This window comes from Microtus ochrogaster, chromosome 8 (assembly GCF_000317375.1).
Source record: "Microtus ochrogaster isolate Prairie Vole_2 chromosome 8, MicOch1.0, whole genome shotgun sequence".
NCBI classification, from domain to species: Eukaryota; Metazoa; Chordata; class Mammalia; order Rodentia; family Cricetidae; genus Microtus; species Microtus ochrogaster.
The window spans coordinates 10707774-10725580 of record NC_022015.1 but is presented as its reverse complement, the minus strand read 5'-3'; the positions used below and the strand labels follow the sequence as shown (position 1 = coordinate 10725580).

Below are 17807 nucleotides of genomic sequence, written 5' to 3'. Positions count from 1 at the left end.
GACTCAGTATCAGCAGCAAAAACTACATGGCTTCTTTGAGAGACAACTTCTTGGTTTGTGCTCTGATTCTTTCAGGACGCGAGCTCTTGGATGGGGTCTGTGAGCAGCATGCTGCAAGTTGCTTGGTGGCAGCATGGGTCAAATGCTTCCCAGAGTTGAGGTGGTGAGCGGTGACTTCCACCTGGCAGTCCCAGAGCTGGTGGTGGACGCACCTCTGCCATGCTAAAAAGCCGAGAGAGGCTGAGCCAGCATCCAGGGCTGCTGCGACCACACTGCTTACCATTTTAAAATGTTCCTGGTCAGAAAAGGATTTCAGATACACCATAGGACAGATTCAGACATAAAAGACCTCTAAATGAAACACAGTGTGTTTAAAAAAAATGTACGTGGCTTGGGAGAGAGAGAAAAAAGAATATAGACAGTTATAAAAAGAAGTAAACACTTTTAAAAAATAAAACAAAATCTTTAAAGAGATTGTAAAATTTTTTAATTTTATATTATAAAAATATAAAAATTTATATTTATAAAAATATGAGAGTATAGACAGTCATATATTTAAGGAATAGAGAAAAATAAGCCATGTAAAGATGAAATATACACAGAGAGTCTGGATTACGCATATTATTGTGTTTTCTTTGAATTTTTTGACTGCAGAGAGACATTTGATTCTGGGGGCTGCTAAGTTAAACCAACATAAAGGTATCTTGACTTCAAAATTTGAGTCTAAGGATATGTTGCTTTGGAAAGGGGGTTCTGTTTTTGTTCCCACAGAAGATGAGAACCTGTGGATTCCTTTTATACTAATGTAGCTTGATGGAATGAGACCCCCCAAAAGTTCTCCGTGAACCCCTAAAAATACTTTGTCCAATAAAAAGCAGGAAGTAGTTTGGAGAAAACTAAACCCAAATTCCCAAAATTATTGCTTATAAATGTTTGTTTTTATTTAAAAGTGGTTTGGTATAAATTGTTAATGGTCACAGTCAATCTCTTTTAAAAAAAATAAGGAAGATACATATGTTGGTATGAACTTTGGTTTATTGATACAAATTTAAGGTTAATTTTGTTATATGTGTTTCTGTTCTTATTTAAAGTAATATGTTTAGACAGCTCATTTAAAAATGTAATGTATAATTAAAAATTACAGATTAATAGGGAGTAGCTTATAATAGTCAAACTTGCAGTCATGTTAGGTTTTCTATATATACAGAGATATATTTCAGTTAATCTTCAACACTTTCAAAGACCTACAGAACATAGCATTTAAAATGTTTTAAGAACTTAGACTTGACAGTGAGATATGTCTGCTTCTGGCAGCACTATTTACTGCAGAGAGGTTGATGGGCATTGAAGAAACTCATTATGGAATTTGTCTTCAATGTGACAAGGCTAGCCATTTGGGCAAGAAATTGTTCTTGCCTGGACTGCTTAATGGTATGCTGCATAAACTGAACATGCAGGACCCACAGAAAAATGACTGCTGCACATGCCTAAAGAAGGTGAGACAGCTCTCCAGAGTTCCTGTTTCACAGAAGAAACTGTCAGACGTTCTGCAGGACACAGAAGAAAGCAACTGATAAACTTTGCTATTACAAGGCAGAACAGATCTTCAAATTTCCTGTTTCATGGAAAAGTCTGCGGGATACTATGGGCCTGTAGGCTGAAGATGGATGCTCCAATGATACAGAAGAACTTTGGGTGACTTTCCAGGCAGCAAGATGTCTCTGTCAATTCTAAAGTTTTAGAAGTTGCTTATAATACACTTCCTGTTTACTTAGGTAATATTATATCCTTCAGGGGTCTTTGAAGAGTTGAAATAGTTATAGTTTTCCTTAGTTATAATAAAAGATAAATTAGGTATGAAACTTTAGAATCACAAAGATAAAATAGATGATAGTATATTTCTTTTATGCCAGATACAAATAGACTAAATATTGTAACTGTGATTCTTGCTTGAACATACTTTGTTATATGCAAATTTATTATGTTAAAGTTAAAACCTTCCTTTTTGTTTAGACAGAAAAGGGGAGATGGTGTGGGATTCCCCTCTTTATGTTATGAATATGTTTTATTACCATTGGTTAATAAAGAAATTGCTTCAGCCTATGGCAGGGCAGAATATAGCCAGGCTGGAAGAGATATATAGAGAGAGTAGGCAGAATTAGGGAGATGCCATGTAGCTGCCAAAGGAGATGGTCACCAGAACCTTTCCCGGTAAGCCACAGCCTGGTGGAGATACACAAAATAATAGAAATGGGTTACTTTAAGATATAAGAGCTAGCCAGTAAGAAGACTGAACTAATTAGGCCAAACCATGTTGTAATTAATATAGTTTCTGTATGATTATTCAGGTCTGAGCGCCAGGAAACAAAAGAGCAGTCTCTGGTTACAACAGTCTACCTCAGCAAAGCCATGTGTTAGTGAAAACACTGTGTTCACTGTGGCCTGGCTGGGTGTGGAGGAGCCAGAGAGGGGGAAGCACTGAAGGGCCTCAGTTTGAATGCACCAGGCCCATGTGGCAAAACTAACCACTTCCCACAGAGCAATGTGAAGATAGCCTTTCGTGGGTGGAAGGGATGAAGCTCCTGTCCTCCTCTGTGCCCAGGACCACAGATGACAACTGACCTGTACTGTCAGGAAAGAGGAGGCCCAGGGCTGGGGCTGGGCCTTGCTGAGCCGTCATGCAAGCTGCGGGCCAGAGTAGAACTGCTCAGGCTCTAGCAGGTGTTTGATGACGATGGAGAACCTTCTAGAGACCCAAGAAGTATTGTTTGACAGGTTTCCCCTTTCCCATGAGGCTCTCAATAAAATAAAGCTGCTCATGAAATCATCGCAGCTTTTGTTCGCCCACCTCCACCCTTCCTTGGGCTGGGGCCAAGCGCTGAGATACACCAGGGACCAGAAACAAGAGGGGGGTTACATGGGAGAAGCACAGAGACACTAAATTGCTACAGAGTTAACATTTATTGAGATCCCTGTGGGTTCCGGTCTGCCCTGAACAGTGCACCAGTAGCCTTGTCTTATGGCAGGAAGAATCCCTTGGGCAACACTTGACTGTCCTCCTTGTATCTGCATGGAAACTGTGGTGACTCGGAAGACGAGAGCCACCGGCTTTATGGAGGTGACCTCAGGGTCTAGGATATGATCAGTCCCAAGCAGACATAATGTTTTTGACCCTTGGTGCTGGGGGTTTGAACTCAGGGCCTTGAACACACTGGAGAAGAGCTGCAATGCCCTCCGTCCCTTTCTAAATTTCATTCTTGAGATGCCAGCATGCCAAGGTGCCAAGGCCAGTCTTCAACTTGTCCTAGGAAGCTGAGACAGCAAGTGTGTGGCAAGACACCTGCCAGAGACAGACTTCAAAATTATATAACGTTGGCTCCAGAGTCTTGCTCCTCATCAAGGCCTGATTTACTGACTGCTAATTACTGGTAGGGAATCAGGCTGTGCATGTCCTGGCCTCGGAGCTTTCTCCTGCTACTGACTAAAACTCAGGAACAGATGTCTTGCTCCCCAGCCTGTCCAGAACTTCTCTCTAGGGAATAAGTCCAACAGAATAGCTTTCCAAAAAGAAGACGGGTGTTGGCCAAGGACATAGTAACAACTGTGCATCTTTGCTGTCTAACTGTGCTCTCATTGAGGACCAGCCCTGTGTTTACCAACACTAGGGGCTTGGTAGAGTATTACTGAGCATTGAGAAGTATAAAACTAAGATAGGGACTCTGTCTTCAGAATACTCAAAATAGTTGGAAGGCAGGCATGTATAAAATTAAATATCTGTGGGTTAAGAATGTCTTAATTGAGGCTGTCTGAATTTACCATAAAATGAGGAACAGATGAGCGCTCTGAAATCTGAGAGCTGGGATCAGTTGCCTCTCCTTTAGGCCTCCAGGGAGCTGGGATACGGGAGGTGTTATGCAGCTGAGTCTGGAAAACATGTAGCACTTGACTATGCAGAGGAGAGGAGCACAAGCAGTGATTTCTAAAACAAGGAGGAGCACATGCACAGAGGCCCTGACGTGGTGAGGCTGGGGCAGGGGAAGGGGCATGAGCATCTGTTTAGCTGGGGGAGGGGGGTACCTGAAAAGAAAAGCGAGAGAAGGAGGAAGGGGAGGAAGGAGAGTTGGAGAGACCCTTGAAAGCCAGGCTAGGTGGCAACATCATGTAGATTTGCCATTGTCACGTAGTATGGTAGCCCAAGTGTTCAAGGTCTTCTCCTTGGTAGTGCTGTCGGGAGAGCTGGACAGAATACAAAGTCCAGGTCTCTGGAGTGTCACCAAAAGGGACTGGAGTCCCAGCCCCTTCTCTGGTCTCTAGCTTGTGGTGTGAGTGGCTTCACTCTGCCCTCTGCTGCCACCATGGTGTGGTGCCTGGCACAAAGCAACAGTGACTCTGTCATGGGGAACCTCCAATACTGTGAGCCCAAACCAAACATTTTCTCTCCATCAGTTGATTATCTCAGGAGTTTCACTGTAGTGACAGAAGCTAACACAGCATGCTGAGCCAATTCCTACCAGTAGGGTGGAGAATACCCTCCGGTTTGCCGAATCCAACCCAAGCATGCATAACCCCCTGACTTTGATCCCCAGCGATCTTGAAGTCAGGCATGGTAACACACATTTGCTCTCGAGAGGCAACAGAAGGATCAGAAGTTCAAGGTAATCTTTGGCCACAGAGTAAGTCAGGGACCAGCCTAGGCTACATGAGGCCCTGCCTCAAACAAAACAATGAAATGGGGCAGAGCACAAATATGAATAATATCTTCTAATTCATTTTTGCTTTAAGTAAAGAGACAACTACCATGGGAAGTCTACCAGAAGGAACATTATGTCACGTGGATCCAAGTGGGGAGCAACTGGGAGCCACAGTATAGGCGTAAGTCACAGGTACGAGGTGAGGGGAGAAGGGTGACATCAAGGTCTCACTAAACAAAAGTCAAACATTTTGTAGGGCACATGGAAACAGTCTCCATGGAATAGAAAAATACCATCAAAGGAGGACCAGTTTGTCTCAGACAGTGACCCTTGTGGGGTCAGAAGGCCAAACATGTGGTGATGTCATTGACTGTGATAACATTTACAGATCCCAGCTTTGTCTGTCAGCTGCCTTTCACCATAATCATGTCTAAGTGCCATCGTGAGTCCTTTCACCTGGATCTGAATTCTGGAACCTACTGAAGCTCTGCGTCCTTCCCTGTTGAAATAGGAGCGGCGGGGCTGCGTCCCCAGCACCCCACTGCCCGCAAGGCTAGCTTTACCCGAAATAATTACACGGACACTGTATTCTTTTAATCACTGCTTGTCCCATTATAGAAATAGGCTAACTTCTCGCATCTGGACTAGCCCATTTCTTATAATCTGTGTAGCACAGCTGGGTGCGCTTACCAGGAAGATTCTAGCCTACGTCCATCCTGGGTCGGAGCTTCATCGCGTGCGCCAGAGAGCAGAGCTCTCCCGTCCGCCCTGGAGATGGGAGCATGTCGTCTCTCTCTGAGGCGACTTACCTCACTTCCTCTTCCTCCCAGCATTCTGCTCTGTTTACTCCTCCCACCTTATGTTTTAACCTATCAGGGCAAGCAGCTTCTTTATTTAATTAACCAATGACCTTCCTCCATCACTTCTCTCTTCTCATCACTGGACACAGGCAATACTCAGAGAATTTCCTGGGGCTGATGTGAACACTAATATAAAGGATGCTGATGCTCTTAGCAGAGACGCCGGTGCAGAGCAGATGCTCAACCAAGAGGTTACCCTCTTGTGATGTTGTGGACCACTGTCCTCTGAGCATGGTGGCCATTACCGTCTCCACGAGAGCAGCTGAAACTACCCACAGGAGATGTTCAAGGCTGGGCTTGTTGTTTCTTTGCAGGAGGGGTAGGGAGGGAGGGTCATTAGACCCTCATCTGAGATTTTAGATACTCCTTCCAATACCTCTCCCCTTACAAGATGCAGCTGCTAAAATGTATAGTGTGTAGAGGGTTAACTGAAAGGGAGACACCATCTATATAGCAATGGAGAGGTCGCCTTCCGTGTTGGAGTGACACTTGGCAGTGATTCAACTGTTTTGGGGTCACCCACACTCCCATTACAACTCCTTACCCACACTCTGTAAGTAAGCCCAATAAACATTGGTTGGCCAAGTTGGATTTTGGTGAAATTGTTACACTGATTGGTCATTAGTGCCTTATCTAAGGTAAGTAGAGCATTTGTGTTGCCCTAGGGAAAGTTCACAAAACAGAGGGGGACATCCAAAAGTCTAGTTTTCAAAACCATGTGGGAAACAGTCCTCCAAATCGTCCTGTGAGAGGCAGAGAAGAAAAGCCCTGAGGGCATCTATCAGGCTGTGTCAGGATCAGTGGATGGGCTTAAGTAGCTTCAGTACGGTAGTACATGTGTGTGCTAAGCACTTGGATCACACCATCTCCCAGAGTAGGTAGCAGGGAAGCTGGAGGCAGTGGCGTAGCATTTTGATGCCAGCCTGAGGAGTCAGGTAGGAGGACTGGGTTTCAAGATAAGGTTTGAGGATAGCCTGAGGTACATGAGGCCCTGTTTCAAAAAACAAACAAACTTCAAACCTAAACCAACCAATCAAAAAATTAGTAAAAAAAAAAAATGGAGAAAGGAGAGGCCAGAGGAGCCAGCCCAATCCAGAGACCAATAAGAAGCAAGCATGATATACTGTTAGCTTTAGCTGACACAACCTGGAGTCACCTCAGATTAGCCCTACTGAGGAATTATCTAGACCAGACTGACCAGTGAGCATGTCTGGGGAAGGCTGCCTTGACTATTAATTGATGTAGGAAGACAAAGCTCACTGTGGGCAGCAGCATTCCCTAAGCAGGGGCTCCTCGGAGTGTATAAGAGAGAGGAGAGCTAGCTGGAAGCAAGGGGCCTGCACGCTCTGTTTCTCTCTGCTGTGGGTGTGATACGACACGCTGCTGCTTCAAGTCCCTGTGCTGTGACTTCTCAGCTGTGGTGGACTGGAACCTGGAATGTAAGCCAAATGAATCCTTTCCTCCCCTATGCTGCACTTTGTCAGGGCACTGTCACACGGGGTTAAACAGCATTCACAACAAATGGGAATAGAACTAAGAGAGCTGCTTGATGCCGAATTTCCCATCAGGGTAGGCAGAAGGCTAGGCAACAGAGACCTCTCGGGAGCCCAGGTGGCCAGAGTTAGCAGGACATGGACATTTATGTAGTACTAGAGGCTGTGGCTGAGCGGGAGGCAGGGGGCAAGTGACCCAAACTCGGGCTTCCCTTGTAAAGGGGTTGTTTTTGAGGATAATAGCTCAATGGTACCAAGCTCATGGGCTGCCATCAGACTGAAATGAATGAGCAAGAACCTAAAAATATGGACATCCCACCAAACCACTGACCTCAAAACACTTTTCTCTCTTTGCTTGGTGAAGCAGGCTGGCCATTCCAGGGAGCAGAACTGGAAAGATGAACATTTCCAGATAATCTTTGGGGGAACCTGAAACAAGAATAGTCCCACTGAAAAACCCAAAAGACCTGGGTTCATCTGAAAAAGACATTCACTGCTTAACAGAGAGAGGAAGGGAGGGAGGCGAGGAGGGAGAGATGGAGGGAGAGATGGAGGAAGGGGAACATATTCCATCTGGGCTGGTGCTGTAGCATCTCAGCTGGCTGAGTGCTTGCCTAGCATGCAGGAAGCCCTGGCTTTGGTCTCCAGCACCCAATAAACTGGATGTGGGAGTACAGGCCTGTATTATAGCATTCAAGAAGTAGTGGCAGGAGGACCAAATGTTTCAGGCAAACCTGGCTATATAAAAGTTCAAGGCAAGACCGGGAGACCCTGTCTGAAAAGACAACAAAACAAAAAGTGTCATCTATTCAATAACACAGTCTGACTCGTCACTGTCTGCTTCAGGCTGCAGAGTGGGACTGGGTTACTAAGAGACTAAACTCGGCCCAGTGAGCCTCTGGACTCTGGCAAGGATGTGGTCCGGGCCCTGCCCAGGTCACGGCCTCCAGGTACCTGCTTGCAGCACCCAGGCAGTCACAGCACAGAGGCCAGTGTCTGCGAGAACAGTGGGGTGTGAGCATGAGGTACGACAGAAACTGAGTCTAGAGAGGAGCTGGGATAGGGGACTTCAACAGATGGGGCCTGACAGCCACAATAATAGCAGCAGTGCCTAACCAGGGTCCAGAGCAGAAGGCACAACACAAGGAGAAAGAGCAAAGGGAGGCTTTATGAGCTGAGGGACCAGCAGGCTGGACCTGGAGACCTGACGACAAGACCTTTCTTCTACTCTGTGCATCTGTTTACCCTCCCTGTCTCTAGCTCAGTATTTAGTAGAGAATCACAGTGCTTGCTACATTCTCTCGACTACTTGCTAACCTTCCAAAGATGTCAGCGACCCAACAACACTCCCCTTACAAATGAGAACTCTGAGGCTGAGGGGGGCAGCTTAGCTCAGGACCTGAGTTCAACTCCCAGCACCAATGTGAACAAGCCAAGTGTGGCAGTGTGGGCTTGTGACCCCAGGGCTGGGGAGCGGGATTCCTGGGACTCGCTCCAGGCCTGCCTCAAAAGACAAAACAAAATGAACGACAACACACATGCCTATGTGTCTGAGCACCCCCACCACACCCTGTGAGTGTCAACATTACATCCCAAACTACAGAAGATGCAGGCTTGCCTCCTTACTTACAGGTCTTGGGCTCTACTGTTTCTGTCTTCCTGGGAGGACAAGGCACAGGAGGCATCACTGGGAATGGGTGCACCGGGAGGTAGTGCTCCATGTTGAAGCCATGAGGAACCAGCTCATCCAACGGCGAGACCTACAGGCAGCAGGGCAGGGCAGTCAGTTTCAGAGCAGCTTCAATAATTGGATTTTCTTTATTTTTTTAATTTTAAAACTCAGCTTATTTATGGTGGCGGCATACACACATGCCACAGCACACACATGGAGGTCAGAGGACAATCTGCGAAAGTTGGTCGTCTCCTTCCGCGCTTTGAGACCCAGGGACTGAATTCAGGTTATCAGGCTTAGCAGTAAGCACCTTTGCACACCGAGCCATCTCACCAGCCCCCGGTTTTATCATCATCATCATCATCATCATCATCATCATCATCATCATCATTATTTTGTTTTTTGTTTTCAAGATAGGGTTTCTCTGTGTAGCCCTGGTTTCCTAGAACCAATTTGTAGAGCAGGGTGGTCTTGAACTTAGAGATCAGCCTGCCTCTGCCTCCCAAGTGCTGGGATTGAGGCGTGAGCCACACTGCCTGATTTTCCTTTATAAGCTTGTAAGGGAATGAACTTCTGTGTCAGATAGATAGGTTGGGGGACATTCTGAATAGAAGTGTTCCCTTCCCTTCCCTCCTGGCATGCTTTTAAATGGGTAAAGGGGTTGTGGATTTAGTTAAGTGGTAGAGCACCTACCTAGCAAGTACAAGGCCCTGGGTTTGGTCCTAAGTTCTGAAGGGGGAAAAGACAAAATTAAATGACAGTGGAGTTAAAAACCTTAGTGGGGAAAAGGGAGAGGAAGACCACGTATGGTTGAAACATTGGCCAACAAACCAAAAAGAAGCAGGAGGCTGGGGAGTGGTTACAGATTTTGTCCCACAAGTGTGAAAAATGGAATAATACCAGCCTCTGAGGTGGAAGAGGATCTCCAGAGCAATTGGCCTGGGAAGGCTGCATCAGCAAGCTCTGGGCTTGATTGAGAGACCCTTCTCAGTGAACCAGGTGCAAACATGACAGGACGACAGTCCCTGACACCAACACACGTTCACCCCACATGTATGCCCGTATACACACAAACCTGCAAACACATATGAAAGTGGTAAAAATAAACAGGGCTGAAGTGAGCCTGGATGATCAAGACAGGAAGGTGGGGAAGCCATAGGAAACAGTCTAGAGGACACAACCCTTCCCAGTAGAATCCTGAGGGGCACGGCACTCAGAACTGCTGGGCATTGCAACAGAGAGAAGGAGAAAGGCAATGCCACCCAGAGGTCACGTGAAACATGGCTGCTGTCCACGTCTTCCCTTGGGCTGTTGTCCCCTCTTGACATCTGAAAAGCTTCCTTTGCACCAGCATTCCCTGTGGGCTCCCCAACCTCCCCAGTGGTTCTTCTGTAAACAGATAAAGCAAAGCCTGTGGAGAACTTCTGTGGGATATTGTAATGGCACCCCAAACTCTAAGACACACAGCTTTAGTTAATGCGTGTAAGATGATTCACCAATGAGGCTCCTGTCATCTACCTACCTACCTACCTACCTACCTACCTACCTACCTACGTAGATCATCAGTCAACTATCTGCTATCTATCACCTCTTTATCTCTATCACCAATCAACTATCCATCTATCACCTATCTTCATACTCTATCTACTATGTTTCTCTACCATCTCCCTACCTACCTATCCATCTACCCAATCATCTACTGCTGGTTCTGATGCTTTATATAGCCTGAAGGTACTTGACTATATAAAAGAATATTCTTAAGTTCCCTTTTAAGATTGAACACAACTAAAGCTCTCTACACAGATCAAGAAAATCAACAGCATAAAAAACAAAAGATTAAGAATTATAGCCATGGCTGGGCATGGTGGTACACACCTGTAATCCCACCACCATCTGGGAGGCAGAGTAAGGAGGATCACCACAAGACCCTGTCTCCAAAATAAATAAGCAAATAAAGCAAGCAAGCATAGTCAGGTATGATGGTGTACACTTCGCACCTCAGCACTCTGAAAGCTGAGGCAGGAAAATCAAGAATTTAAGGTCATCTGAACTACATGTGGAGTTCCACGCCAGCCTGGTCCTCACTATATAACAAAGAAAAACTAAAACCAATAAATAGAACAACTATCTTAGAAAAAACAATTCAGGAAAGAGAATGACAATTAGTATCTATAGAGAAATTTGTATAAGAATTGCACCCACAAAGCAAGAACAGGGTGTTTGCAAAAAGGAACAATCACAGAATAAGAAAGAGTTTTAAATACAAGAATCTGTCAGAGACCACTGCGGTAACAAAAAAAAAAATTACTCAAAATCTAAAGAATTCAGTTTTGGTTCTATCCCTGTGACCTTGTTCAAGTCCTTTTACCTCTGAGTCTTTTTTTTTCTTTTTAATTAAGGCTGTCAAAGGTATGCAATTCTGAGGTATATTTCCAAGGGTTCTCCCTTCTTGGCTGCTGGTCCTCTCAGCACACAAAGAAACCTGCTCTATCCACTACTTGTGTGGGACAATTCTGTATTCTGTCAATTATGTTTTAAATAAACACTGATTGGCCAATAGCCAGGCAGGAAGTATAGGTGGGACAACCAGACAGGAAGTAGAGGCAGGGCAATGAGAACAGGAGTATTCTGGGAAGAAGGAAGCTCTTTCTGCAGTCCTGTTCAGACACCAAAGAAGCAGGATGTGACCTGCCCCACTGAAAAAGGTACTAAGCCATGTGGCTAACATAGATAAGAATAATGGGTTAATATAAGAGCTAATATGAAGCCTGAGCTAATGGGCCAATCAGTTTATAACTTACATAAAATTCTGTGTGATTTCTCTTTGGGACATAATGACTGTGGGAACTGGGCAGGACAGAAACCCCAACAAGCAGGCCCTCATGTTACACACTATTGTCACTACATAGATCCATTGTAAACATGTTTTACAGCGTGAGCTGGTCAGAAGGAAATGTGAGCTGTCTCATTTAAAAGAATCTACTGTAAGGTTCAAAGTGCATAGATGATGGTTTTGAAGCCACTCCATTCTCAGAAGAACAATGTTGCAAGTTCTAGCTCCAATGTCTCCCCTTTCCCTCCCTCCCAAACCAGGATGTGACTGGCAGAGTTACTGGCGCTGCTCTCACTGAGGCCTAGCCCATACTCACCGAGCTCACTGTGACAGCAGCTTCCTGTTTCACTTTATATCCTTCTGGAAGGGTAGGCAGCTCGGCTTCATACTCTAAAGGAAGGGAAAGTGTTCAGTTCTACACTTCATTGACATTTGTGATGCAATTTTCTTCAAATAAAACATTCTTAAACTTTAGTTCAGTTGGTAGTTTACATAGATGAAACACAACTGCTCGTTGGACATTATTGTTTTTGATTTATTTATTCAAATAAGTCAGTACTGGGATTGATTGAGCCCACAGCTCTGCAGGGTAAGTGCTCCCCTGCTGAGCTATATCCCCCAGCCCCAGTTGGTTGATTTCTTTAAGCTGCCTTATTCAAAATGAGTAAGATGCTTGGCCTCTTAAGAAAGTCAAGGCTTTATGTTAGAGTCTGAGACTCTTCCCCAAACACTACAACTTCAGACTTTGCCCAAACATGATGTAACTACAAGGACTAAGCAGAATAAGACAATGTTAAAGACAATGCCAAAATCATATGTGGTGGCTTGAATGAAAATAACCCCATCTTAGTCAGGGTCTCTATTACTGCAATGAAACACCATGACCAAAGAGCAAATTGGGAAGGGAAGGGTTTATTTGACTTATATTTCCCTATCACTATTCATCATCAAAGGAAAGTCAGGACAGGAACTCAAACAGTGTAGGAACTAATGAAGAAGCTATGGAAGGATGCTGCTTACTGGCTTGCTCCTCATGACTTATCCAATCTGCTTAATTACAAAACACAGGACTACCAGCCCAGGAAAGGCACCACCCATAATAAGTTGGGCCACCCTCCCATCAATAACTAAGTAATAAAATGCCTTACAGTTGGATGTAATGGAGGCATTTTCTCAGCTGAGGCTCTCTCCTCTCTGATGACTCCAGCTTGTGTCAAGTTGACATAAGACCAGCCAGCACAACTGACCCCTTGTCAATCTGACATACAAACACATCACTACCTTTTCCTTCTTATCCATCCCCAGGATCTCACATTAAAACATAAATAACTTTAAAAGTCCTACAGTCTTTATAAACTCAAATACATTAAAATTGCATTCCCTTTAAAATATTCAATCTCCCTAAAAGTTTAAAATCTCTTAAAATTTCTGTCTTTCAGCTATGGGCTCCTGTAAAAATCAAACTTAAATTAAATACCTTCTTCAAGAGGTACGAACCAGGACACAGTCACAATCAGAACCAAGCAAAACCAAACTCCAACAGTATAAATCCCACTCATGATCTCCTGGGCTCCTCCAAGGAGCTTGCGTCACTTCTCCAGCTCCGCCCTCTGCAGCACACAGCTGGTCTTCTAGGCTCCCGCTGGCTCCACCCCACTGCTGCTGCTGTTCTTGGCAGTCATCCCATGGTACTGGCTTCTCTAAAAAACGGATCTTCTGCTGTAGCTGGGCTGCATTTTCACCAGTAGCCTCTTATAGGCTCTCTTCAAGGTGCCAAGCTTCAGCTTCTTTGCACAACCCTTCAGTCCTAGGCCTTCCAACTGCCACTGGGGCTGCACCTTTACCAATGTCCTCTCCTGGCCTCCTGTAGGGCCAAGCTGTTCTCCATGACCCCCTTATGCCTTCAAAACCAGTAGCACCTGGGTGACTCTAACACCACCAAATTTGGTTACCAGTGGGAGGTGCAACCTTGGCCACCTCTAGAACACTGCTTGTGTGTGCTGGCCCTCAGGAAACAGTTCCCGAAAGATTTCACCTCAAGGATGCTGGTCTCTTCTTAATCGCTGCTAAATTCTCAGTTCCAGCTGACCAGCATCGGGTATCCCAGCAAAGCAAAGGTTCTGCTTTAGTAGTTCTGGGATCTTAATTAATCACAGCTATGATTCTTCAGCCCCAGCTAACCAGAATGACAGACTCTTAAATGAAAAGAGCATACAGTAAAGTCTTTAAACTTTCCTCTGAAACCTCGCGGGCCTCCATCCTCTACACTGCTCTCAACATTCTTTTCTTCTAAGCTCCTATAGAATATCCCACTGAGTTCTCAACACTCAGTGGCTTTTCTAGCCCAAAGTTCCAAAACGTCCTTCTACACAGCAATACCCCACAATCTTGGTACCAACTTGTCTTGGGGTCTCTATTGCTGTGATAAAACACCATGACAGAAAAGCAAGGTGGGGAAGAAAGAGTTAATTTGGTTTATATTTCTATATCGCTGTCCATTGTTGAAGGAAGTCAGGACAGGAACTCAAACAGGACAGGAAACCTGGAAGAAGGTGCTGATGGAGAGGCCATGGTTTGTTCAGTCTGCTTTCCTATAGAACCCATGAGCACCAACCCAGGGATGGCACCACCCACAGTGGGCTAGGCTATCCACATCAGTAACTATCTAAGAAAAAGCCTTACAGCTGGGTTTTATGGAGGCATTTTATCAATTGAGGCTCCTTCCTTTCAGATAACTCTATCTTGTGTGTCAAGTTGACACAAGACCAGCCAGCACAGCTCCATAGGCTCACGTGTTTGAATGCTTGGTCCCCAGTTAGTAAAACAGTTTTGGAAAGGATTAGGAGGTGTGGCCTTGTTGGAGAGGGTCAGTCATAGGGTAGGCTTTGAGGTTTCAAAAGCCCACATCAGGTCCAGTCTCGCTCTTTGACTCCAGTTTGTGCATCAGCTACTGCTCCTATGCCATGTCTGCCTGCCACCATGCTCCCCACCATGATCTGACTGATGTCCCACTCACATTCTGACACTATAAGCAAGCCCCCAACTAAATGTTTCCTTTTATAATTTGTCTTGGTCATGGTGTCTTCTCACAGAAAAAAAAAAAGTAACTAAGACAGCATGCGTGGAGCAGAAACAGACTTGGAGAACATTCCACTCAAATTCTATAGGGTAGTGACAATCACAGCCAAGCAAGGGACAGAGATGCTCCTGGGCTGCAACCATTGCTTCCCTGAAGGAATGGGGAGAAAAATGACAAGAACCAATGTTGTCAAGATGATTTCAGGCTCATGTTGCAGCCATGAGGAAAACGATAGTCTAGGCAAAGTGGTATTAACGGAATGACTGTACTCACTAGTTTTCTATAGCTGTGACAGAACACCCCAACAAGGCAACTTAGAGGAGGGGGTTATTTGGCTTATAGTTCCAGCAGGCTAAGGGTCTGGCATAGCATGGAGGAACAGCAGCAAGCAGTAGGCATGACAGCTGGTGCAGAAGCTGAGGTCCCACATTCTGAACTTCAAACATGGAGCACAGGGAGAATACTGCTAATGGTACAAGACTTTAAAACCTCACACTTCCTTCAACAAGGTCACATCTCCCAAGCTTTCCCCAAACAGTGCCATCAGGTGGGAACCAAGTGTTCAACTACCTGAGTCTGTAGAGGACATTCTCACTTAAACCACGACAGTGACTAAACTAGATACAAATTTTATTTCCTTGCCTAATTTCTTGCTAGTTAGTAGACGCTTTTTATAAAGCACCTAAGTATCAGCTTGGAGACAAGTACACCAATCCACAGGTCATAAAAAATTTAAATTACATTTATTTGTGGGGGGAAGACACACACACACATCACAATGCCCATATGGAGGTCAAAGGACAACTTGCTGAAGTCAGTTCTCTCCTTCCACTATATGGGTCTCAGGGATCAAACCCAGGTCATCACTTGGTAGCAAGTGTCCTTACCTGCTGAGTCATCTTGCTGGATCAGTCATGAGTCATTCTGATTCCTAATGCCTGCTACTGCAATGTTAATAGGTTGGAGCATTCCCCATGGGCTCTATTGGGACGGGATGAAATTTTTAAGAGGCAGGACTTCTTAAAGGGTAGGAATGGTCAGGTCAGTTCCTCTGTTGTTCTGTTGTAATCATTTTTGTTTTGGATGGGGTAGTAGGAATTGAACTCTGAGCCTCACGTGGTAGGCAAGTGCTCTCCCACTGAGCCCACTTCCTCTGTTGTGATTCCTTCTTACAAAGAGATTAGTTTTGCTCTGCTATGTTTCCACCATGATATTATATTGTACCAAGGATCTAAGCAACATGGCTGTTGTGGCTTGAATGAGAACAAACAGGTTCATGTTTCTGAACACTTGGACCCCAGTTGGTGCTGTTTGGGATGTTTACTGAAACTTTAGGAGGTGCAACCTTGCCGGAGGAAAGCACGTTATTAGGGACAGGCCTTGAAAGTTTATAGCTGGGCTGGAGAGATGGCTCAGCAGTTAAGAACACAATCTGATCTTCCAGAAGTCCTGAGTTCAACTCCCAGCAACCATATGGTGGCTCACAACCATCTGTAATGAGATTTGATGCCCTCTTCTGGCATGCAAGCAGACATGCAGACAGAACAAAACATTGTATACATAATAAATAAAATCTTTTAAAAAAGAAAGAAAGAAAGATTATAGCCTTGCTCAGCTTTCTATCCTTCACCCACTTCTTGACAGATGAAACATGAATTTTCTACTTCCTGTTCCTGCTGCCATGTGCCTTTGCCATCATTTCCTGCCTGGAACTTTGACTTCTGACAAGAACCAACCTGACAGGCCAGGCAACGCCTACAACAACCTCCCTACTGTAAAGTCAACTGATGATGAACTTCACATCTGGAGTTGCCACAGAAACACCTGAACCCACATCTGAGTAATAGAGAGATGTGGCACTAGGAGTAAAAATCTTGGGGACTTGGGGACTATTAGAAGCCAGGTAGGTAGCTCCACTGCCTCCCTTTCTCCCTGTCTTGAAACCCCTGAGATAGTGTAAAGTCTGTTTATTTAGGTTTAAAATACACACAAATACCTTTGTCAAAATAGAAAGTATTTACTTTCTGGAAAAAAATCTCAAGCAATTTAGAGGTCTTACAAAGATAGTAGAAGTCACAAATGATCCCACCAAACACAAATCCAACCAAATCTTTTCAACAAATTAACTACATGTGTAACAGTATGTATAAGCATTACAGCTCTAGAGGGAAAGGTGCCCTGGTCATCAGAAACCTACAGCTCAGAAGGGAATGGTATCCTGGCTGTCAGAATCCAGGCTATACCTTTAACTGTTACAGCTCTGAAGGGAAAGGATCTTGACTGTCAGAAGCCAGGCTATACCTACAGCTCTGTTCTGGTGGGAGATGGTTTTTCCACCCGAATACAGCAGTTCTGCTTCTGTCCAGGAGAACAGTTACTTCTCTGCTTCACTCGGCTAAGGGGGTTCCCTGTAGAAATATAGCAGTTCTGTTGCAACTCCAGCACAAGTTGTTACTTCTCTGTCAGGCTCCACTCTGGTGAAAGAAGATTGTTACCCAAACCTCATTCAAGGGATTTATTGGGAGGTAGGAATCTGGGAGAGTGGCTGTCTCTGCCAGGGTGGAAAAAGGCAGCTCCCAACTGCTCAGGTACAGGGCTTGTATAGGGCTTCTTAGGGGCGGAGTTTTCCCAGGTGAAGACTTCCAGGGTAATTGGTCAGATTTCAATCCCCGAGTTTGAATAAACTCAGAGATTGGCTGGGTTTCATGCTCAGGGATTGGTTGGTTTTTATGCTGAGTTTGAGCCTCTCCCTCAATATATAGAGAATAATCAAGGAAGAGGAAGCAGCCTGATATCAACTTTGGCCAATAAGGCAGGCACATACACGTGCATGTACACCACCACCAGTCCTTACACACACATGCGCACCCATATACATAAGAACACACATACACATATGCATACCATACACACACAAGGATGTTTACAATATACACGTATAACAGTGAGACTGTTTCTCTATTGGTGCAATCAATCTTAAAATCTTAAAATATTGGTACAATCATACTTAAAATCTTTCCGCTTTTTGTTGTCTTCTTCAATTTCTTTCTTCAAAGATTTAAAGTTCTTGTCATACAGGTCTTTCACTTGTTTGGTTAGAGTTACTCCAAGATATTTTGTTATTTGTGGCTATTGTGAAAGGTGATGTTTCTCTGATTTCTTTCTCAGTCCAATTATCA

The 17807-nt window shown here is 44.7% G+C and overlaps 1 protein-coding gene across 1 annotated transcript in view; it reads right to left on the bottom strand.

Moving 5' to 3' along the window:
- Positions 1–17807, bottom strand: part of Iqck (IQ motif containing K) — an 87921-nt gene that overhangs the window by 60854 nt on the left and 9260 nt on the right. Inside the window, exons 2-4 of the mRNA XM_026781521.1 lie at positions 11866–11939; positions 8675–8804; positions 7376–7473 (exon numbers count right to left, since the gene is read on the bottom strand). Of these exons, the coding sequence (XP_026637322.1) occupies positions 7376–7473; positions 8675–8804; positions 11866–11939 (302 nt within the window). The remainder of the gene's footprint in view (positions 1–7375; positions 7474–8674; positions 8805–11865; positions 11940–17807) is intronic.